Genomic DNA, 24,290 nt, shown 5'->3' on the forward strand with positions numbered 1-24,290 from the left:
AAGTGCTAATATAATGACGGGGATATCATTAGTACTATAAACACCTTTACTTCTACACTGGTGATAAAATTGAGAGGAATGGGAGAGGCAGAACAGTGCCCCAATCTGTGATCTCATGCTAAAGGGGCAACATGCCAACACGAGATCTGAAGGCTGGGCCCACCCCAGCCAAACCAATGGCTCAGATCAGCCATCAGAGGACACTCAGTAAAGACTCATAATTTGCTAAAGACACGTTTGGAGAACACACATCATCCTCAATGTGTTTATACTGTAATAAACATTCGTAATGTATATACTATTTTTTAAAGTATGAAATTGATATTCTGATGACTACTGTGAGAATGTCTGGCAAGACTGCTATTTAATGAACGGCTAGTCCTTTCCACACAGTAAAAAACTTGCCATATGCCGGGTGGGATTATGAAACCTTCGTGTAGTATCATCTCACAATATCACCTCACAACAATTCCTCTAGACAGGCTTTATTATTATGCTGATTTTGCATATGACACAAACCCAAAGCCCAGGGAACTGAAGCCCAAGGTTACACAGCTGCTGTTCTAACCCAGTCGTACCTCAGTCCAAATGTTTACCCATCATGCTTTACTGTGTTCTCATACACACAGACGAGTAAGGATAGATTTGTCTTTGATCAGGAGCAAGGTAAAGAGCCCTGGGTGAGAGCCAGGAGAGCCGGGATTGGTTCTCTCAACTGCCCTGAACTAGTGGTATGACCTTGGGCTAGTCAGGTACCTCTTAGGTTTCATCTGTAATATTCGTTTTCCCATCTGTGATATTAAAATGGTGATTCTCAACACGGATGAAAAATATGAGCACCTAGGGAATTAAAAAAAAAAAGTCATGCCATGCCCTTATCCCCAATAAACTGAATGAGAATCTCTGAGGGGAGCACCTAAACATCATTATTGTTTAACTAGACCACAAGAAATTATAACAATTGTCACCCCAATAAACTTTAGTGAAAAAAAAAGAAATTATAACAAGAGTTGAGAATCACTGGCTAGGTGTTCTTCAAGGCGGCTTCTATTTCTGAAATAATTTGAGCCCATGGCTTATGCGCATAGAGCCCATTCCTACTTGGGATTCAGTCCTCTGAGTCAGATTAACCTGAGTCTTCGCTCATAAAAGGTAGTATACAGCCTGAGGGTGGCCTATGTAGAGTCAGACTGAGTTCAGATTCTGGCTCTGTCACTTACTGATGGCTGACATTACCCAGGATAGTAAGTTTCCTCATCTCTAAAGTAAGGGTAATAATAGCAGCTGTTGCATAGGGTTGTTTTGAAACTAAATGAGATAATACACATAAAGTGCTTCATCTAATTCCTGGCTACTACATAGTGAGGTTTAAATATGGTATAGTTAGCATTATAATCTCCAGATCCATCTAACAATTGTCACCCCAATAAACTTTAATTTCACAAAATAAGGTATAATTATGAATATTATTATCATTGCATGATGAAAGCCTGCCTGCTCCTGTTTTCCTAAGTTGCCAGTAATAGTGCTGTGAGATGAGAAACTATGCTTACAATCTCCTGTGACCAGAATATCCATGGGCACACCAGAGTCACTGTACCGGTAAGTATGCCAGCCTCGTGCAGAAGAGGCTTCTGCTGAGAAGATGCCTGGGACTCAACCTAAATTTTTGTACTTTGCTCCTCTGGAAGCCCTCTTTCCTGATGCTCTTGTCTGTGGCCAGACCAGAACTGACCAAAAGGCATTCCTTCCTGTAGAGAAGGGGTCCAGGTGGCTGGTGGAGTGGCCATGACATTTCTGATGATCGCCACTTTCACAACTTGGCATTCTCTAGAGTGGATCTGTGCAGAGTTACGTGGAGTAAAACATTAATTTTTGGAATAGCCCCTCTTCTAAAGTCATCCCAGCACTCCCCAGCCCTAGGCTGAGCTCTCTTTCCCTCTATGGTTTTCACATTCACTGTGGATAAACGTTACAAGGCCATTATATTCATGAGCAACTGCAAGTTCCTTCTGGCTCATAAACAGATGGAAGCCTCCCCACACAAACATACACACAACCACATACACATACACATTACATTAGAGACAAAGTACACCGACACAATGTGTTTGTGTCTCAACAAAGAAACCTTAAATATACTGTCTTCCTTCCCTGCGCTGTGCAGGGAGAGAATTTCAACTGAGGTTGAATGCAGACTCCCGAAGGGAAATGATATATTGTGAGTGAAATTGCAGCTCAATTTCACAACGCACTTATTAAGTGAAAAAAAAAAAAAAAAAGGAAAAAGGCACATCTGATTATCATATCCTCTCCACAGCAGCAATGTGAGCTCTTAGTATTGGAGGCAAAACCATGGGTATCATTTAGAGGAGAAACAGTTCTGAAGGACAGGTCAGAGGGCCGAGGCTGCAGGGCCTGGAGGGGACAGCAGGCCGGGGAGCATGAAACTGTGAACTGGGGGTGAAGAGAACAGTGGGTGACAGTGAGGGATGTCAGAGGATAAGGGGACCAAGGACAGAGGAAAAGGCAAAAGGGACAGAAATATAATGTAGGAGGTGGGGGAGAAGATTCCAGCAACTATTAGAACAAAGAGCCCATGAGCAAAAGGGGCACAGTCCTGAGAAGAGCAGGTCAAAATGAAGAACGGTGAGGGTGACAAGCGAGGGAACAATGGATCAGACAAGAGAACAATGAGGAGAGCAAAACAGAACAAGATTAAGAAGAAGCAAGAAAAGATGAAAAACTGCATTTGATAGAAAACAACAAAAAGTAAATGCGGCAATAAAAAGGAAGTCGCTGGTAAGAGCAGATAAAAAGCAGCCTCAGAGAGACCGATGGAAAATGGCAGAGGGAAAGAATTGCCATTGCAGGAAGGGCAGCTGCTGTGTGTGGCTCTGCACTAACTCTACTGCTCCTCTGAACAGGTGCTCCCTGAAGCCAACCTGGAAGGGAAAATACAGACTATGAGCTTAGCTGGCTTTCACATCTTTTTGACATCGCCTTTTCTTAACCCAGGGCAGCTCTGGGTAGGTGTGGGTGAGAGATAGACTGGCTAAGGATGAAGAACCGTGGAGGGCCTTTTTTTCTTTGCTTTGCTCCCACATACCTTGTTTTCAAACCTGAAACCCTAGGAGAAATCCTTCGGAACAGGGTCTGCTCTACCCTAACTCGGGGCACCTTTTGCCCTTCAGAAAAATTTCAAACTCTGTAGCATGGCTTATAAGGCCTCATTTGATCCAGCTCCTGCTCCTCTCTCTGGTCCCAACTCTGACCTCTGTCTCTCTCTCTTTCTCTTAGGACCTGACTGTGGGATGCCTTTCTGTTCTCTGAATGGGCCATGTGCCTGTCAATCTCCTCATCTTTTCATATACTGTTACCCATCTAGAATAGTTCACCTTCCCTACTTCACCTAGATAATCCTATTTTCTTCTCAGCTAAGGCAAAGTTTCCTGTTGGACGTCCCTGGGGCTCTCAGGGGCAGAAGCCTCCCCAGGCACTTGCCCCAACTCTCTCCCTATATTACAATGAACAGTTTACTTTTTTTTGTCACTCACTAGGGTGTTATTTCTCTGGGGGCAAGTGTCTGGACTTTGTGTTCTACACTCAGAGTCTAGCATGATGTGTTGCTCATGGTAAAAATTCAATGAATATTTGAATAGTGGATAAAAGAGTTTATAGTACAAATGCTTCTTTTTCCAACCAGGCCCCGTGTTGAAAGGTGAGGCAAGAGCTTTAGTATTTGGCAGGAGAGATGGTGATGACCCTGCTTCTGCGTAAATTCTGTTGTCAGGCAACTGGGCTTCCCGTTCTTCTGAGGCAATGGACTACTCTTGCCTACATGTCCCAGTGTCATTAGCTGTTACCCACAGAGCTAAACTTACTCTACATCTAAGGTAGCTTTTTAGCATGGAAAACTCACTTTTCGTCTGTATTAACCAGGGTTCCCTGAGAAACAAAACTAATAGGATATTGTCTCAGGCAAGTATGGAGGCTGAGAAGTCTTATGATCCGCCCTCTGCAAGCTAGAGAACCAGGAAAGCCAGTGATATATCTCAGTCCTAGTCCAAAGGCCTGAGAGCCAGGAGCACAGATGTCTGAATGCAGGGGAAGATGGATGTACCAGCTCAGGCAGGGAGCAAATTCATCCTTCCTCCATTTTTTGTTGTATTCAGGCCTTCAACAGACTGGATGATGCAAGCCTGCATTGGTGAGCACAATCTTTGCTCAGCCTATTGATTCAAATGCTAATCTCTTCTGGAAACACCTTCAGAGACACACCCAGAAACAATGTTTTCCCAGCTATCTGGGCATCCCTTAGTCCAGTCAAGCTGACATATAAAATTAACAATCACAATCCACTCCTTATTGACTTGACACTCATATGCTTCTTATATCACACTTTGTCTCCAAATAAAGGCGACAAGGTCATAGTTCCACCTAGCATGCTATGACCAACCTGTGTGCAACTGAAAACGTACTAATCCCTTCCCCAGAAAAGGAGGTAAAGTCCTTGAGTGATGTATACTCGTCTCTGATATCCTATAACTTAAGTACTATGATATAAATGTAACAACCTTAAATACTGATATAAAGTCAATATGTCTTATGATACATGATAATGGAATAAGAGAAAACAAGGACATTTACTTACTATGTGCTTATATACATGCAAACTAATTCGAAATAAGGAGGAACTATAGAAACGCCCATGACCATTACAGTCCTCGTTTCTGTAACTGATCACATGGTTGTAGCTGGCGTGTACAACTAACTACCTTCTTCCATTAGCTACTCAGTGTCCCCTTTGTCTTCAGCAAGCACCTCAGCTGGTCATGGTTCTTTACCTGGCACAGTGACTCAAATCTTCATTCATGAAGGTTCTGGGCCATTAGTAGTCTTGTCTGGATTGGGTTGTTGGTTTTTCATTGGCTTTAATTACATGCATGGTAATGCTAAGAGATGTCATAAGGGATCTCCTGTATTCCCAAGTTTACCGTCCCCCCCTCCCCCCCAAGGGTGTACTTCATGCTAATGGACTTATTCACAGAAAAAGGCTACAAATCTTTTACTGCTAACTGTAATATAGATAATACACAAAAAGTAAAATTAGGGGTTTCTTTACATAAAATGACCAATTTGTTTTGTACCTAGATAACAGAGTTTTCTTTTGAATCACCAAAACATTCTGTTAACTCTTTCTTCTCCCCATTGTGAGGTAGCAGTTCCATTTCCCCTTGGTAGTCAGGATCAGTCATCCCAGCCAGCACCATGACCCCCTCCCTTGCCCAGAGGCACGAGGAGCCCAAAGTGGCTGGGCTGCAGTCTTAACTTTCAGTTAATGGAATGAATTATTGTTGCATCCCCTAGGAGGCACATTCCTCCCTTTAAAACTAAGATCTCTAGACCCGCAGAGTACAAAGTGGAGGGAATAGGAAGCAACAATTTCACTCGTGGGTTAGTAGGGGTAACGGTGAGTGGCCCCACTCCCATTTCTGCCACGTGATTCCTGGACCCATTAATCATGGCTGTGGGAGAAGCAGTAGTGTGAGCTCCAGAAGAGGACTGAACAGCCCTTTACTGAGAACTAAACAGTCTGAATGCCGCCTGCCTAAACAGAGAAGGGGGAGGCTGCGGATGTCTTAGCACATACCCATGAAGGATAAAAGCCTAGTAACTCTTTAGAAACGATTTTAAAACAAAGTTGGGAATATGGGTTAAGACTGTACTGACCCACCTATATGAACAGCTCTTCTTTGTGTCTCTGTTCATAGTTCATTTGAACAACAATACAGCAACAAGCTCAGGGAGATGAAAGTCACACTGTAATTAGGAACATGGAACAAGCCTGCTCACCTGACTTGACACAATTCCTACTAATGAGCATGAACACAATTCAGGCTTTTATATCAGAAATGTTCTCAATTTGACTTTCGGTTGCCTCTGACCCTTAACTCTGCTGGGCCTCAGAACTGTGATTCCTAAACCCACCACAAGGTTCCCCAACCACACCTGCACTTGCGCTATTCAGGTCCAGTTGGTCTGGGAAACAGTCAACCTCCTCCTCCTTCTTTATTTTTTCTAATAAGTTCCTTATGAGATTCTGAGGCAGACAGAGGAGTGGGTGCTTCTCTAGGCAGCTTTTGGTATCGCAGGTTTTGTTATTCTGTAAACCTGCCATCCTCTTTCCATTTCCAAATACCTTCTGTTGAAAAGTCCCTTCTGGTGCTTGCTCCTGTCCTATCCTGTTGTATTTGAAACTTTACCCTTTCTTCATGGGCTGCTGTAAACCTTATCTTCTCTTGGTGACCTGATTTCATTTCAATAAACTGAAAGCCATATTTTCAGAATTCCAAACCCTAACAAAATCTGGAACAGTACGTTTTCCTTATTTGTAAATGGATAAACATAAAACTTTTGCAAAGGTGTAAACACTGAATTCTATTTACTTTCAACCTTTACAACCCACACATTGAGAAAAATACTTGTCTCTTTGGAGTAGGACCATCTGGTAAAAGTGGGGTGAGGTCCCCCTCTTACTGTGCGTGCACACCGTTGGCTTTAGTCACCTCCTCTAAAGCACTATTTGTCTAACCCCTCAAGAAGAGAGAGGATATCTCCAGGTCAGGAAAAGCATAACATGGTATAAACCACATCCTCATTCTCTCTCAGAGCCTCCACCTCAAAACTCTCCCTCGATTGATCCTCCAATCTGATGGCAAAGGTCTTTTTGAAACATGACTTGTGTACTTTCCTTGCTTCAAACTGTCTATGATTTCCCATCCCTTCCACGATGAAATCTGAACTTCCTGGGTTGTCAGAGGTCTGGTCCTCTTCCCCTCTGCAGGTTGGGGTATGACTCATGCTTTCTATCTAGGTTGCCATACAGAGTGACACACACTCATGTCTCTCGAGCCCTTCCTTCTGTGTGCCATTCTGTAAGTCTGGAGTACTAACCCTTTCCATGACATTGATAACAAATTCCACCCTGTAAAATTTGGCTTACTGTCATCTTGTTTGAGAATAGGGTGACCACATGATTTTGATAGAAATAACAGAAAAGTTCACTCTCACATTCATTCAAGCAACAGAAACAGAGTACACACACACACACACACACACACACACACACACATTTACTTAATGGCAGGCCCTGGTTTTCATTCATTTATTTATTCAACAGATATTTATTGAGGGCTTACTGCATGCCAGATCCTATTCTAGGCACTTGGACACAACAACTAATAAACAGGGGCCAAGTCCTTACCCTCATGGAGCATTTGCTCTAGTGGAGTGAAACACACTACGGCTCTTAAAGATGTAAACACACGACATGCCCATAAGAGATCTATGTTATAAGGAAAAACAAATGTGAAAGGTGCTAGAGAGTGATGAGGTAGGGTAGGGAGCAGAGAGACCTCTCCCATAAGGTGACCTTTGAGCAGAGACTTGAAGAAGACAGGAGAACACTGAGGGGGACCTGGCACGGGGGACCAGCAGCGAGCGCTGCGAGGCTCTAAGGTTGGAGACCCTTCAGCATATTCCAAGAATATTAAGGAGTAGCAGAGACAGGGTAAGAAAGAGGGAGTGTTTTAGAAGTCAGAGAGATGCCGGGGGTCAGATGGTGTAGGAACAATTAGGCCATGGTAAGGACCTTGGGTTCTACCATGAGTGATTTGGTACTGGGAGGACTGGTCAGAGAAATGATGGAGTCTGTAAAGGAATATCCCTGCTGAGTGTGAAGAACAGATAATAGGCAGCGAGAGTGAAAAATGGGGATTGCTCAGGTAGGTAGCTGTAGAATATTCCAGACAAAGACCCTGATGTCTTGGGACAGGGCAGTTGAGCTGGATGTGGGGAGAAGTGGTGGAATTCTGGATACATTTCAAAATTCAGCAAATTTAACAGGATACACTCAAAACTGAGGAAGAGTATGGGAGGAAAAACGGAGTCAGGATGGATGCTGAGGTTTTTGACATGAGCTACTAGAAGAATGGAGTTGCCATTTACTGGGTACAAAGACTATAGAAGGAGTACGCTTGGGGTCAGGTGAGGGGACAGTGGGGAAAGATGGCTAGAATTCAAGAGATCCACTTTGTACCTTTTGCATTTGAGATGCTTACGAGACAAATACTAGAGATCAAGTCCAGGAAATAGACTCCCCTCCCAGTTAACAAGAAAGCTCTTAACAATTCTATCTTCAATTCTAGTCCTGCTTTCCCCAGCAAAATCTCATAGCCTAATGTGAGGCAACATTAGTCTTCTTCCCAGATACCCAAGCCCTGCCATCAAGCTTGGGGACACTCCTTTCTCTCAGTCCATTATGTGGCGGTTCCCCTCCCCTAAGGACCCAGGGACAGTTATTTTCAACAGCAAAGAGTAAACTCTTAGTATTGATCCCCAAAGTATAGCCTTAGTGTAGGATCTCCAAAGAGATTCCTTTAAAAAGAAATAATGAAAAATAGTCTGCCCCAAAGGTGAGTTTTACTTCAATTTTCACAATGATCAAACCTAAACTTCTAGCAGATTTGGAATAACAACTGTTTCTGACTTCCAGCCATCAAGGATTAAAAATATTGAATGCCAGTATATTAATTTCCTATGGATGATGTAACAAATTACCACAAATTCAGTGGCTTAAAACAACGGAAATGTATTGCCTCACAGTTCTGGAGACCAGAAAGCCCAAAATCAGTTGCTGAAGGCTGAAATCAGGGTGGGGGAAGGGCTGAATTTCCTCTGGATGCTTTAGGGGAGAATCTGTTCCTTGCCTCTTCTAGCTTCTGATGGCTGTTAACATTCTTTGGCTCATGGCCACAAATCTCCAGTCCTCAAGGGCAGCAACTTTCAATCTCTCCCTGTCTGCTGCATCTTCACATCACCTACTCTCTCTCTGTGTGTGTGCTCTATCAAATCCCCCTCTTATATGTATATATACATGTGATTGCATTTAGGACCTACCTGGATAATCCAGGGTCGTCTCCCCATCTCATATCTTTAACTTACTTATAACTGCAAAGATGACATCATATAAGCTAACATTCAGAATCCAACAATTAGAATCTGATAACTTTGGGTGGCTGTTATTCAACCTACCACAGCCAGTCCCAACACACAATGAATCACTTTGCTGAATGATTGAAAAAAGAAGCTTTACAGGTCCACATATTATCCAAGAAGTAGCTGTGAGCCCCTATTAAGTTCCAGGCACTGAGAATGGAACGCACAAGCAGACGGGCATCCTGCCCTCAGGAGGCTTGCAACCATAATCAAATAATCACACTAACTGTGGCAAGAAATACAACGTGCAGGGCTCTATATCCTGGGGGGTTGTGGGGGGTGGGGGGTTAATCTCACAGAGGCAGGTTTGAGAAAGCATCCCTAAGGAAGCATATTCTGGTTAATATTTGAAAGATAAATAGGGTTAACTGAGTGAGAAGAGGAGGAGAATGCAAGGCAGAGAGGAGAGAAGGTAGAATGGGCCCATGACGGGAAAGTACGAGACAGGAACAATAGAATAAAAGGAGAACGGTGAGGCAGAGTGTGGTGTGAGCCAAGAGTGAAGAGCGAGCTCCTCCCAGGCCTTGATAAAGACTGGCTCTCTGAGGTTAAGGAGAAATCCTGGAGGTACCATCAAATTCAAGTTTGAAAAGATCACTCTGGCTGCGGATGAAGAAAGGGTGGGTGATGGAAAGCAGAGGAGGTGTGGGCAGACTAGCTACTTCATTTTCATTTTAACAGCTGAGAACTGAAATGTCAGACCATCCATTTGAAAAGACTTCTATTTGTCTGTGTTTCCCAGACGCCCAACCCTCACCACCAAGCTTAGGGAGACTCCTCTACCTCTGAGTTTTAGGATTCTTGTGAACGGCTCTGTCACAGCTGCTCCCTTTTTACAAGTTAATTGTGCCCCACCCCCGTTATATGCCCTGATCATAGGGACCAGTCTCATTCATGTTTTTATCTCTACAAGCTTGGATCAGTACTTGATACATGGTAGTCTACGCATGAGCTACAGAGAAAAAAGAAAATCAAAAGTTCTGATCTCCCTTTCTCAGGGTCGGAAGAAAGGGCTTCTTGGCCAGTCTGGGGACTTAGAGTGAAGGGCAACATTACCCAAGTGGCCCTTTCTGAAGTCCAGGTTCATAGCTCTATAACACCACCACAAAGCATGCCCAAATGGAATTGTGAGAGCAAAGGTAATGGTGGCAAGAGAGCAGAGGAACATCACCCGGTCAGCAAGACAGAAAACCAGAAACACTAGGGTTCAAAGGAGGGACTGAGCTTGGGAAAAAAAGGGGACGCAATCCAGGTAAATTCTTGGGAATGTGGACTCAAGTCAGCGACAGAACATGTATGCATTTTCGGCACAGAGGATTCGGTCTGTTTAAAGGAGGCAACATAAGATAAGATAAATAGAAGAGCCTGAAAACCTTTATTGCTAATAAATGATTACAAAAATGAAGGATGTTAATATGCAGTGGTGCCCTGCTTCCCTGCATCTATTTTGTACTTTCCTCCAAATTAGATTATGTGATATATCAAAATGATTTGATAAAGTGTGTGTAATCTAAAATAGATTAAAGAAGTAGGTCATTTTTCCAGGTACTTATTGTCAAGATCAGACTGGAATCCAGGACTCCTAAATCCTGAGATTTACTTCTTTGTACTAAGCTATTCCATCCCCAAGGGAGCCAACACCAGGTTCACTATGCAGACTCTCAATTAATCACAGTAGAAAGCAGTATTTGCCAAGTGAAAATCCTCTTTTTTGAATTCTTAATCTCCCCACCAGCTGAGTTTACCACAAAGACATGAATATATAATTGAGACATAAAGAAAACATGCCACCAAATTAAACTGTCCTAATTTTAAATCAATATTTTTTTTTCTCAAATAACATGAAATGAAGATCTCTTAAAAGAAAAATGTTGTGCTCCACCAGCTCCAGCAGCATTTCACCACTGAGCCCAACTCCAACACAAGCCAATTAGATGTTGTACCGACGTTCAACACTAATTTACCACAGACAACGTTCAACAGGAATATAAGTCTTAAGATAGACTCCAAGTGCTGACACCTTAAAGCCTAAATATAAATCAGACTGACAACATCTGAAACACTGAGCTTCTCATCTGCATGTGGGCTCTCAGGCACAGTGAAAGGTGACTGCTGGCGACGGACTAGCCCAATGGTTCCTGAGGGTCGTGGGACCCTTCCTGCAGCTGTTTTATCCTTAGTAATATCGTCATCTTCTCTGGTACAATCATTATGATGACGACAGAGCCCAAAGCCCCAGTACCATGTTCTCTATTTGCTAGTATACAAAGAAATGCATATTAACTGTACAGTGGGGAAAACAAAAATCACTGTGACAGCAGTTATAAAACATATGTTTCAGTGTGTTCAAAAAATGACCCGGTGGTAGAAGGTCTTCGGCAATGTTTCCCCTCTGTATCTGTACCATGCAAGGGACACAGAGCCAGTTAGGTTTAGAGATCTTCTTTCCTTCCGATAATTCTCCTTCCTTCCCAATGGTACTTGTCATTTTCTATACCACTGACAGCCTTCTGGATAATTGTCCTTTGCTAAAACAATGGAATGCAACTTTCCTTGAGGAAGAGAAGTAGGGTTTTGTGGAACAAGGAAAACCAAGCCTGTGTTGAAAACTGACATGGCCCAAGGCCGAATGCTTCTCATGTGCTCCTTCCCATGGCACACAGAGCATCCACAAGTCAGGTGCAGCCTATCTTTCCGGCTCTGTGTCTAGTGATTTCGCTCCAGGAACCCCACCCCGGCACCACTTAGAGTCCCCACTCTTGCTTCAGTGTGTCCTACACATTCAGATTTTCAAGCGTTGCACATACTATTGCTCCTGCCCAGGATGCCTTCTCCTCTCCATATCCCCTGAAAAGTCCTGCTCAGGATTGAAGACCCTGGTGAAATGCAACTTTGCAGTTCTGCCTAATCTCACAGATAAATTCAATTAGACCCTGTTGGTGTATTTATGAGGTCTGACAACTAAGTTCGTGAACTCATCCTAGAAAAATGGCCACATATCTCACTGCTGAATATCACTATGGTCACCTTCAACGTACTCCCCTTGGGAAGCTATGCACTGATGCCAGAGTCTTGTCTACCCCTTAAAGCAATTTTGGAACTCTTTTTCTGGAATGGCCATCAGAGCTGTCGTCATATTACCCTTGAGGTCCTAAATGTCATCAAAATGCCTTCCTTTCAATATTTCCTTTGTCTTCGGATAAAGAAAGAAATCATCAGGGACCAGATCAGGTGAGTAGGGAGGGTGTTCTAATACAATTATCTGTTTACTGGCTAAAAACTCCCTCACAGACAGCGCCGTGTGAGCTGGTGCATTGTCGTGATGTAAGAGCCATGAATTGTTGTCGAAAAAGTTCAGGTCGTCTAACTTTTTCATGCAGTCTTTTCAGCACTTCCAAATAGTAAACTTGGTTAACTGTTTGTCCAGTTGGTACAAATTCATAATGAATAATCCCTCTGACTTCAAAAAAGGTTAGCAACATCATTGCAACAAGTTCGTGAACTTAATTGTCAGAACTCATATAGCATTTATATGTATAAGCACCTTAATCCCTGTTACTCGATAGGAAAGTTATTTGTTAGTATAGTTGTCTCCTGGGCTAGACCAGGCAGGAGCTCTGTCTGAATTTTTCTGTCCCCAGTTATTGTCTTCAAAATACTCTTAATTGGAATTGAAATGTGTCAGTTGACAGTCCTCAGTGTGACAACTGATAGACTAAGAGACTTAGTCACCAAATTCTTACCCTGTCCTAAAATACTAGGTATTTCCATTTTAGCGAGAAGATAATTGTCAGAGACTTTTGAGACTTTTGAGAACCGAAGAGTCCAAGAGTTAATGCACTCAGATCAACAATGCTGCCTTTGATATCATTTTATACACACCGTTTAGGTGCAAGCTTTGGGAATGGAGCAATGAGGGTTGTTTTGGATATATTCTAGGATTAGCCCAGTCTGTACCTGTGGGTCATGAGACCATAAAGAGACCTCATATAATCCTGAATTAAGAGTATTTGCTTCAAGTTCAGCTTAAATAAACCACAGGCAGCTTCTGGTATGGGGATGGGAGTCTAAAGGAGTGCATGTAGGAATTGTTTGCCTTTTCCCCACAATAAAATGACACCATGTGTCACTTGGAGGCTGCAGAGACATATATGATCCAGTAGGAATCAGAGCCACTTTTCTCAACCCTATGGTATTGGTATCTGAGGCAGCTCAGACTCCCTGGGCAAAACCACCTAAGGGATAAGAATTCTGTGGTTGTTTCAAGACCTTCCCTTGGGAGCTCTAACTGCTTCTGTGGGAAGGCTGTTGCCTAACTCCTAGAAGTGTTTGTTGTGAAGCAGTAGGGTCAGCTGAGCTTTCTGCTCCCTTAGAGCCATAAGTGGTGTGGATGGCTTGGACACAGGGACCCTATTCTTTACTGCTTTTTATTGTTTACTGTTCTGGCGAGGCAGCACCAGAAAGTAGATGCCGAGTTTTCTAAACTGCTTAGAAAACATAAGAACCTGCCCTAGCCACTCCAGAAAGCACAGAAAATGTCATTATTAAACCAATATGACTTATTATAGTAGTTTGCTCAGCTAGCTTTAGTCTAACAGACTACCCTGCTTGGCTTTGCAGACAGATAATGTTTCAGAGGGTTTACTGAAATGTTAGTATAACACATTTTGTCCCTCTGCTGTCAGTAACTGCATCAAGAAAGTTTAAAACTCACCAGGTAGAACTGAGTTGTCTCATTTATGTGCTGTCTACATTTTGTAAATGAATTTCAGGTAAAATGCCCCCCTTCTTTGTCATTCTCCAGGGTGCTCTGAGGAACACTCTAATTTTTTGTGTGGAATTTAATTTCCTGACTCTTAGAAACTTCTGTTGAATTCAGATGCACAGTCTTCTGACTAGACCAAATGTGCATTTTCATCTACTTCTTGAACAGGGCAGGAAGAGGAGAGATGATTTGCAAAGCAGTTTGGAATGGCAAATGTGACTTACTGTCACACAGGGCTATTGACACCTGAACAACGCAGATGTACTCAGAAGGTGACTTCTGTTGAATCAGAATTGGATGGCAATGTTTCCCTCCACCGCGGACTCAGCAAAGATGCAGCGTGAATGGAAATTAGTTGGTCTTCTCAGCTCTACGGGAGCCCTGCACTGCTAGGAGGGTATGTTGTGTTCTGGGTGATGTGGCTGGAGAAACAGAAAACTTTGCCTTCAATATGAGGATTAGAGCACATTATTCCCTTTGATATGTTATGTTTCAAATTTCCTTTTATTCAGGTTCAGAGTTGAGGGGGAGCCTATGGAGCGTAGGTGTCTAGAAATTAAAAGTTATTGTTCCTGTTCTCTTAATCATAATAATGAGTTTGGCTTGACAAGGTCAATTAATTATTCAGGATTGGAAAGCAACAGGATTATACACATCAGGTGGGTAAGAGGAGAGTTCAGAGCAGGAAGACAATCAAAGGTTGATGAAAGGCTGGTGCCTCCAAAGCTCTATTATTTGCAAGTCACCTGCCTGCCTGTGCCAGGTATGCCCCTGGCCTAGTCGCCTTCTCTCTGGAATTCCATAAACACAGGGAGTGTGCGGCACTGACCTGGCCTCTTTCTCTCACCCTCATGCCATTCCATAGACACTCGCCAGCCCCCACCCCTTTCACTTGAGCTTCAGAGCTGTTTGACTCCAAAAGGCAGGTAATTAACTATCAAACAATAGCAGGGATTTTCAGATTAATTCTGCCTGGGAAGAAATAGGAAAACTCATTTACACCAAACAAAAGGGAGGGGGTGATTAGATACTCCAACAACAAAAGAGAGACCAAGATAGGGTCTTGAAAACTGACAAAGAGGACAAAAGCCATTATTATTATTATTATTATTATTATTATTGTTATTATTACACTCATTCCCCATTATATAAGCACCATATTTAACCTTGTCTATCATGCAAATAGGTCTCTAAGTGATTTAAAAGGCCAGGAGTATTCCACCCAGGCCTCTGCTTAGATAACGCCACCGTCCTATTACTGTGTGGACCACCTGGACAGCTCTGCTGCTCTCTGTCTTTCACAGGAGGGCTTTTAGAAATTCAGTTAGGGCTTTTGAGATGTCTTCTACGCTACCCTTAATTTGACTAAGGATTGGGCCTCATGGAGCGTTTTATTCACGCTGTGCTTTCTAAGATGTGGCCTCGTCCAAGGCAAAAAAGGAAAAAGGGGTGTGGCCACTTTTTAGATAATTCTGAGGAGCTGAGTGGTTCTGCAGCAGGTTAACACTGGGAAAGGGTTAAAATATGCAGCTTGACTCCAGAAGCAGCCTCTTATTAATTACGCTCATAAAGCAGAACACCCTGAGGTCAAAGGGATGGAAATCATTAGACCCAAATTTTAATAAACCATATATAGATCTTCCTCACTCTGGTCTAAAAGATTTTGTCTGGCTGCCTAAGTGGGCATGCAAATCCATGGGTGGTATTTCTTACTTTTCACAAAGTCATTTTGAAGAGTTTTCAAGGCATCTTAAAGTCAAGAATCTAAGTATGAACTCCTGCACCTCTGCTACCATGGGATGCTTTACTTCTTGATGCTTTAGATGTCTCAGTGTTAACCTCCCCTGGGGCTCCAAGGTAGCGATCTTTCTGTTCTGACGGACTCCCCTCCCCGCTCCCCACACTCATCCAGTCCTCAAATTCTGTCTGTTCTTCTTTAGCTACATCTTCAGACTTTGGCCCTTCTTCTCTGTGCTAACTAACAGAGGAACTCCAGTTCTGCATCTTTTTCAACAATTCTCTCTTGTCTCTAAAAGATCTCCATCTTTGCTTACTTGCATCTTCTGTACAAAATTCCAATCTACTTTTGGCACCACACCTGGGCCTTTAGGTCGATGAAACCCTTGCTTTAACCCCTGCTGGCCCATAACAGTAATCACTTATAGCACAGCACAGCAGAACTTTCTACAATGGTAGGGATAGCCCATATCTGTATTGTCCAATACAGTAGCCACTGGTCACGTGTAGCTACTGAAGCACTTGAAATGAGGCTAGATTGACTGAAGAAGTACATTTTATTTGGCTTTAGCTAATTTAAATTGAAATACACACTGAGGAGTAGCTACTTTGCTCAGTTTTCCTGTCACCTCCCCCTTCCTGCCACCAGTCCCTGCTGCCTTCCCCTCCATCTCCCTTCCACACTGGCTCCAGGCTGCTCTCCTCACCAAGGCTGCTCCTGTTCCTGGCTTGCCGAGGAGACTTGTCTCATATGAGTCCTCCCTGGGTTCTGTCTACAGCCCCGAGCCTGCTCCTCTTTCCACACTGACCCTGGACCCTGCAAATCAGAAGCACTATTACCTTTTTCCTACAGGCTCTTCTTACATGTCTGTCCGTGAAGGCTGAGTTCTCTGTGGTTTGAAACTCACCCTTACTCTGTCTGGTGTTTTATATGGCTATACTGAGTTGCCCCTCTATCCCCCTATATTGCCCCCTGCAGGGACTTTCCTCTGCAGCTCAGGCCAGACTGGCCCCATTCCATGCTCAAGACATTGACCAGCCCTGCTGGGATCTTTGGAAACCACTCGGCCCCTGTAGGCATGGGAAAGATTTAGAAGAGCTTAAGAGCTTACGTAGCCATAGAGCTATCTTACAAAAAAAAAAAAAAAAAAGAAATTACATTCCAACAGCAACAGGTAGTGAGAAATAAAGCAATGATTCACTGAAGAAAAAAAAGGAACAAGCATTTCCCTTTTCATTTATTACAAGGATATGAAGTGTTATTAACAGATTTTAGAAATATACTAGAAAACAAAGCACACACCTAGAACTTGCCACCAGTGAAAGGCTCCTAAGGGTTGGAAGGACTGCCAATCATGCTTATAGTTGAAGCTCTGGAAAACATGAACCAAAGAAAGGCCCCTAGGCTTCCCATCCTGTGCTTGAGCTAATGGACAGACCAGTACTTGGCAGCACTAGGGAAGTTGGATGTCGCATAAACGGACCAACCTGAGTTCAGTATAGGTCACTTCCGAATTCTATTAAAATGTCTAATCAGACAACAAGGGGGGAAGAAGACCCATATTGTAGGTGGGTTTAGGAGTGTGTGGAGCAGGATGATGCCCAGGAAGGATTCAGCCAACAGTACCTGTACTCCCAGGAGCTAAATTCCTGGGGATGAATTCGGCAAACATTGTACATGAATAGAAACTAACTCTGCCAGGGCAGCTTTGCATTCAACTTCACATGCTAAGTGCTCTGCCACAGTTCCAGTACCCAGAGTCCTTTCTCAGTGGTTATTGTCTGTATGAATAAATGCAGGCATGAATAAGTGCATGCACAAAGGGCTGAAGGGTCTGATTCTCAGGCAGATACAAAGATGGCATCCTACCTGTCAGCAAGAACGACACGTAATTGAATCACAGCCATAGAGAAGATACAGTACAAAGAACTAGTGGGGCAGAAGGCATATTCGATAGTAATGAGAAAGGCATAATCTCAGACGTTCAGCAGTTCACATCTAGGAAAATGCATTACTTTCCTTCTGTGTGGGTTTACTTATATATAAAGCTTAGTACATATACATAAATACACATACTCTTACACACAAACACACATACTCATGGGAAAATATCAGTTTAGTTCTATTTTGCTGCAGCTATTCTCTGAGTGTGAGTGTGTGTGTGTGTATGTTTAATGATTATAGTACCATTTTGAAAACTTAATATGCCTTTCATTCCAGCAGCATTCTGCTCAGGGTTGAATAGCAACTTCAACAAAATCCAGACAGTCAGCGTCTGCTGGAGGAATTAGGGTTGATATTCAGTACAATAAATGATCCCAAGATATATCTTTTTTTTTAAATCCTGGATGGTGATGTATCCTCTTTCCAGTACAGAAACAGGGGAGTCTGGCTCTATTTAGTTTGTCTGATTGCTTTTAAAGAGGGGGGACAGGTTGCCTCTGAAAAACTGTGGTCCTCTATTCATTAAAGTGTCAATAATGCTCAGGCCAGGCATATCGACAGCGGATTAGCTTGGGCTGAGCCCGTGTACAAGACCAGTGCCTTTTTTAACCCAGCTTGTCTCCAGATCAATATACCCATCAGCATTCGAAAATTAGCCCAAGATGAGATTCCAATACTTGAGGTGGTGTGTCATGCTAAGAGGGCATCTAGCCAAGTCACAGATGGAAACACCTAGCTGGGGATTAGACATTTTCCATTAGCTTGGACATGAGTGAAGATTGATCTCCCATCTCCCCACCTCCCACATACGCAACCTTTGCTCTTTGAGCCTAGATAAGACCTCTGGGCTATAATTCTAGCCCCTTTCCTCTATAAGCAGTTATTAATTGTATACTTTGTATAAGGCACTCACCCAGGAGCCGGAGAGTGTGGGCTTAAGGGGAAAAAAAATGACAAAAACATGGTCCTGGTTTTCAAGGAGGATTCAGAAGTTTTCAGTATTCTTTCCATTTTCCAGTTCCATAAAGGTCCCACTTCCTAAAGCAAATGTCTGTAATAGCGCATAGTCCCCAGTGTCTCTGCCACTGTGAGCTATTCTGCTGTCAGCAGTGAGTGTGTGTTTGGGTGGGGCATGATGGGGACTTGGGGAATGGCTTCAAATGTACCACCTGGTACACATTGTAAGTGATGGCAATGGAGCATTTGGGGACACTCCTCATAGAATATTGATTCTCAAGCATTTTTTTTTTGCCAATTATGCACAATAAAAATGTATTTTATATTAAAAATGTACAATGAAACAAAAACCTTATGTAAGAATAGCTACTCTGCTGTTTCTAATACACTCTGATATCTTCTATGCAACTCTGTTTTCTTTAAAAAAATGCTGTTTTCACCCAGAAGTTTGACAAATATTCTCTTATACGACTTGTAAAAGAAAAAGCCATCATAATTTCCTTTTGGAAAGAAAGAGTAGGGAAAAATAAAAACAACTTGGTATGACCAAGCTTCACCACAATGTCCCACTGGCCTAATTCCTAACCAGAGCCAGTGCCCGCACTGCTCTCTCTAGTTGTGTCCTCTTTTCATCATTGCTCATCCTATCTTGCTCTTCACAGTTCGTATCCGTGATCCAAGCTGTACTTTCTCCTGCCTTCTCACAGCTAGCTTACCCTTAATTCTTCCAGCTCCTTGAATTTCTTCCTTCTTAAGCCACCGCCCTGCCCCTTGTTTCTCTAACCAATCATACAAGGACTCTTCACCATGTCCTTGGGAACAATGACATGGAGGGGTGGCTGAAGGAGCCTCTGGAAGAGAAGTCTATTGCCCTGGACGTGACATTTAGCTGGATGAAGGGTACTGGGAATCAGACTGGGAAAGAAACAGCAACAGAGGGACTGGGCTCCACTGCGCAGGAGCTTTATGCGTCTAAGATAACAAAGCGAAGTATTTGGTCCGCTGCAAAAGATGTCTTAAAATGTTTAAAAATAACCACTAAACTATTGTCTGTGTCTATGAGTTTCTGTTTCTCATTTGTTTGTCTTGTTCTTTTGTTGCTTTTGGTTTTTATACCACATATCAGTGAAATCACATGGTTCTCTGCTTTTTCTATCTGACTTATTTCGCTCAGCATTACACTCTCAAGATCCATCCATGTTGTCACAAATGTTCCTATATCATCTTTTCTTACCGCCAAAAAGAGGGTAAAGGGGGTGGGGGTGGTAGATGAGGGTAAGGGGGATCAAATATATGGTGATGGAAGGAGAACTGACTCTGGGTGGTGAACACACAATGGGATTTATAGATGATGTAATACAGAATTGTACACCTGAAATCTATGTAATTTTACTAACAATTGTCACCCCAATAAATTTAAAAAATAAATTTAAAAAATAAATTAAAAAAAAAATGTTTAAAAATAAATGTAAATAAATGTAAAAAAATGTGAAAATAGCTAACACTAAAACAGCACCTCTGCATGTCAGGCCCTCTTCTAAGTGTTTTACACATCAGTACATGTAAAATGTAATCTTCACCACAGCTCCTCACAACATTGACTCCATTGTACAGAAGGGAGCCCTGGGGTTCAGTTAGTAACTTGGTCAAGGTCTCCCAGACAAAAAGCAGCCAGGTCTGATTCATACTCCCTAGTTAGGAATCTGCCCACCATGCTCAAGTGTTGTCAGAGGGCCCTGGGACCAGTTCTGCTTCACAGGGGCAGATGAGGACCACTCCTAGGGCCTGAGAAACATGGAGAGAGCAGCAGCAAGACAGGAGAGATGCAAAACCAAAACAAATATACAGTTCTCAAAAGCCAGGGGTGAGAGGTGCAGAAGAAGAGTTGGGGTTTGGCCAAAACATGGAGAATCAGACATAGGTAGCAGAGTGGGGGATGTGATATTGGAAACCTAGGGCTGGGAGGTGAGAGACGGTGAAGCAAGCTGGAAATGAGGGAGGTGGTATGTAGGATGTGTCCCAAGTAGGTGCTCAGAGCGTCTGTGTTTGGCTCTGCTTTCTTTGAAGGCTGTATGAGGGTATGGCAGATACCTAACAGCTAAAAGGCTGTTCTTAAAATAAAGCGAATTTAGAATTGGATGGAATCGAAAAAATCTCACGGGAGAAAAAAAACAAGGAAATTGATAATTAGAAGATAATTTTCTGAGAAAATATATTATTGGAACAAGAGAAAAAAATCCTATTCACTAGGAAACTATTTGAAAATTCAGCATCTCATGGAAAAATGACAATAAGGAAGTCGCTCTGACTGGATGGAACAAACAGAACTCGTCTGTGTTGAGGATCACAGAACAAGTGTTTAATTCGGACTGCCCCGCCAAGCCTTGCCTACCTTGCACGATGAGGTGGACCCTGGAGGTCTTGGGGTGGTTGTCGGTCTGCACAGAGCAGGTATATGGGCCCTCGTCATACACGTCCACGTTCTGGATCTCGATGCTGTACTGGGTTTGGGTGTTGCTCAGGAGGACCACACGTGGGTCCAGGCACCACTTGTCATTCCCCGCGTAGAGGATGGTGCTGCGGTTTAGCCAGGCTACCCGCGTGACTCGGTTGTCAATCGTGCACCTGGAAGAAAGATCAGATGGGTAAGTCAGGGAACTGGACAGAAAATGGGAGCCATCAGAGTGGGGCCACGGCAACACTAGGATGATGTTTTATGTTTTGTCTTCACTCCCTGTGCCCAGTATACACACACACACATTTCCTTTGATAGGTCACCCGTGGAACTTTCTAGAATTTGGTGGCAGAGGTCTTATGGGATAACAGCCTTAGAACACTGGGTGTCTCTGATTTCTGGGTCCTGCACAGTTCAGTGCTTCAGTACCACAGGACTGAACAGAGGACTTTGCAAATAGCCCTAACCACTCATAGTTACAATGTGGAGGCATTTTCCACACGCATAATAACTGGGCCCTTTGAACATGACCAGCCCTCCCTTTGCCCAAGGATTTCTATAATATGGATGATGATAATCCCTCGCATTACTTTCTAGGTATTTGGGTGTACTAAGCCCCCCAGTACTGACAAGAACCCTATGAGGAAGGTTCCACTGGTAAAAGGAATTGAAGAAAAGAGAAACTCAATATTTTTCCAAGTCACATGTAATATATGTGCTAGACCAGAGATTTTAACTATTAAACATTTTGACTACTAAACAGTCTTCTTCTCATCTCAGAATAGCAAATTCTGACAGAAGCCTTCTGAAGTGAAAACTAAATATGGACCACCACCATTGCTGCTTATCTTCATGATATCCAAGGCCAGCCAACTTCAATTATTGCTAGACTAAAGGCATTTTCCCAATATCTCAAAATTGTTTGCACATGTAAAAATAGACAGTCTTTATTTGATTTCTGCATCTGGAGTCCCCAAATTGTAGAAGCTCCTTTCTCTTTTCCTACACTTTCAAATTTCCCAGCTACCCTTGTCAATTCCTCATCATATCTCTGTCTGCATTCATTTCCCTCTCTCCCTGCACCAAGGATGTTCTGTGGCCTTAGGCTAAATTCACAAACACAGTGTCTTGATCCTAACTATAAAGCTGCAAATAGCAGTGGAGCACAGTATGTATAATGATGCCTCAATTTTATACATTCTTTTGCAGTTTAAAAAGTACTTTTACATCCACACTGTCTCATTTAATTTTTGCAGCAAATCTGTCACACAAATGATCTCACCCATTCTCTACTTTAAAGATCAGGACTCTGGGGTTTGGAATGGTCTGGTGATTTGCCCCAGGTTAAAGAGCTAGGAAGCGAAGTCAGACCGCTCAGGCAGGTTGTCTAAATCCTGGTCCTGTGTGCAAAAGTGAATTTTTCAGTGGAGAGGAACGATTGCTTCCATTGATTCTCAAAATGGTCTGTGACCATAAAATGGCTGAGCACTGCTGCTGAGCACACCAGATTCCCCAGGCGGTCGCTCTCGAGATGAGACATCCTGTACTGTGCATCCTTTCCGCTTGTACTTGTGTAAATGTCACACGATCATTGCAGGGCCACTCAGGTGCAGGTGGGAAGCCTTGCTGAGAGCTCCTATAGAGAAAACTGCTCAACCAGAAATGCCTTTGGCTCTGGTGTCCAGCAAGTTCTGTGCTGCTTATTGTGTTTTCTGAGCAACACAGGACGGCCATGGTAGAAGATATAATTAGGGAATGATCAAGGGGATATTTCCAGAAGTGGGCATGGGCCACTCGCATCAGAACTCCATCAGGGGTTTGTCCTACTGATTCAGAATCTTTGGGATCCCAGAAATATGAATTTCTAATAATATCCCAGTTAAGTCATTGTGGGGACAGAGCCCCAAAGAGCAGTTTCCAGGTTCTCAGCCTCACATAGAAAGGTGCTGGCTCAGGTGGTAAATGGCCATCAACTGTGATTGGATGGCCATCAGCTGTGGCTAGTTGGCCGTCAGCTGTAACCAGTGAGCCATTGGCCACTAATATAACTGCTGTGGCTGTGCTAGCAGAAAATGGGGGCTAGCAAGAAGATGGCGGCTGGGCTGGCAAGCGTGGATGGCGGTTTGTGGACAGTGTGGATCCAGCCTTCAGTGAGAGTATAGTGCTGCCAGAGAGAATATAGTGGTATGACTCCCCTACCTATGGCTCCGTGGGTGTTCCTTTTTGGCCTCACCATATCCTGCGTTCTTGTATGGGGAGCGGGAGCAGAGACCCCGCAGGGTCCCCCGCAGGACAATGCATCACAGTCACCAGCAATCCCTGAGAAATGCAGATTGCTGGGCCACTGCCCGGTCTGGAGACCACACTTTGAAAACCATTAATTTAGAAATATGGTTTCTGGTTGTCATGCCGGGTGTCATGCAGGGGATCAGCTCCCGCTCCCCACATAAGAATGCAGGATGTGGTGAGGCAAAAAAGGAACACCCACGGAGCCATAGATAGGGGAGTCACACCACTATAGTCTCTCACTGGCAGCTGGGTTGGAGACACAGGAAGCAGGATCCACACGATCCACAACCTGCCGTCCGCTTCTCTGCCAACCAACCAACCCCTTGCTAACTGCACTCTGCCGTGCTAACTGCAATCCGCGCTTGCCAGCCACCATCGTCTTGCTAGCCCCCATTCTCTGCTAGCATGGCCACAACAGTTATATTAGTGGCCAATTTCTCCCTGGTTACAGCTGACGGCCAACTAGCCACAGCTGATGGCCATCCAATCACAGTTGATGGCCATTTACCACCTGAGCCAGCACCTTTCCACATGAGGCCGAGAGCCTGGAAACTGCACTCCTGGCTCTGTCCCCACACTGGTAAAATGACAGCAGCAGAGAGACTGGGCACTAGGAAATGGCTCTTGTGTGAAACAGTTTTCCATTACTTAACAGGAAGAGAACTGTCTGGTAACCAACATGTTCTGGGAAGCCAGTGTGTTCTGGGAAGCCAGGAGCAGAGTCCTAGTTATTTTTTTCCTCCAACAGCTGACATTTGACCAGATACCAGGTGAGTGGCCATGGTGCAGGAAATGTTGATGAACAACCTCTAAAGTGCTGGAATCATTGCTTTGGATACCCGCAATGGGGACATCTCACAGCCTCTTGCTAAGAGCAGGAGTGTCCTAAGCTTCCTTGTGAGTGTCTAATTACTGGAAATACACTGAAATGGAAGCAGTTTCATCACACTGCACCGCACTTACAGGGCCAAAGATGTTCATTTGCAGATACACTAACGCTTCCAACACAGCCAATTTTCAGCAGTTATGCAGCCTCTGTGATATACTACACTGAAAATTTGGCATAGCTTCAGCTGTGGTTT

At 43.5% G+C, this 24,290-nt stretch overlaps 1 protein-coding gene across 8 annotated transcripts in view; it reads right to left on the minus strand.

Annotated features, from left to right (window-relative positions):
* Positions 1 to 24,290, minus strand: part of NTM (neurotrimin) — a 1,000,590-nt gene that overhangs the window by 179,191 nt on the left and 797,109 nt on the right. For all 8 annotated transcript variants that reach the window (XM_074321813.1, XM_074321816.1, XM_074321817.1 and 5 more), the window contains one exon: positions 20,857 to 21,089. In XM_074321813.1, the coding sequence (XP_074177914.1) occupies positions 20,857 to 21,089 (233 nt within the window). The remainder of the gene's footprint in view (positions 1 to 20,856; positions 21,090 to 24,290) is intronic.

This window comes from Rhinolophus sinicus, linkage group LG16 (genome assembly GCF_036562045.2).
Source record: "Rhinolophus sinicus isolate RSC01 linkage group LG16, ASM3656204v1, whole genome shotgun sequence".
Taxonomy (NCBI): Eukaryota; Metazoa; Chordata; class Mammalia; order Chiroptera; family Rhinolophidae; genus Rhinolophus; species Rhinolophus sinicus.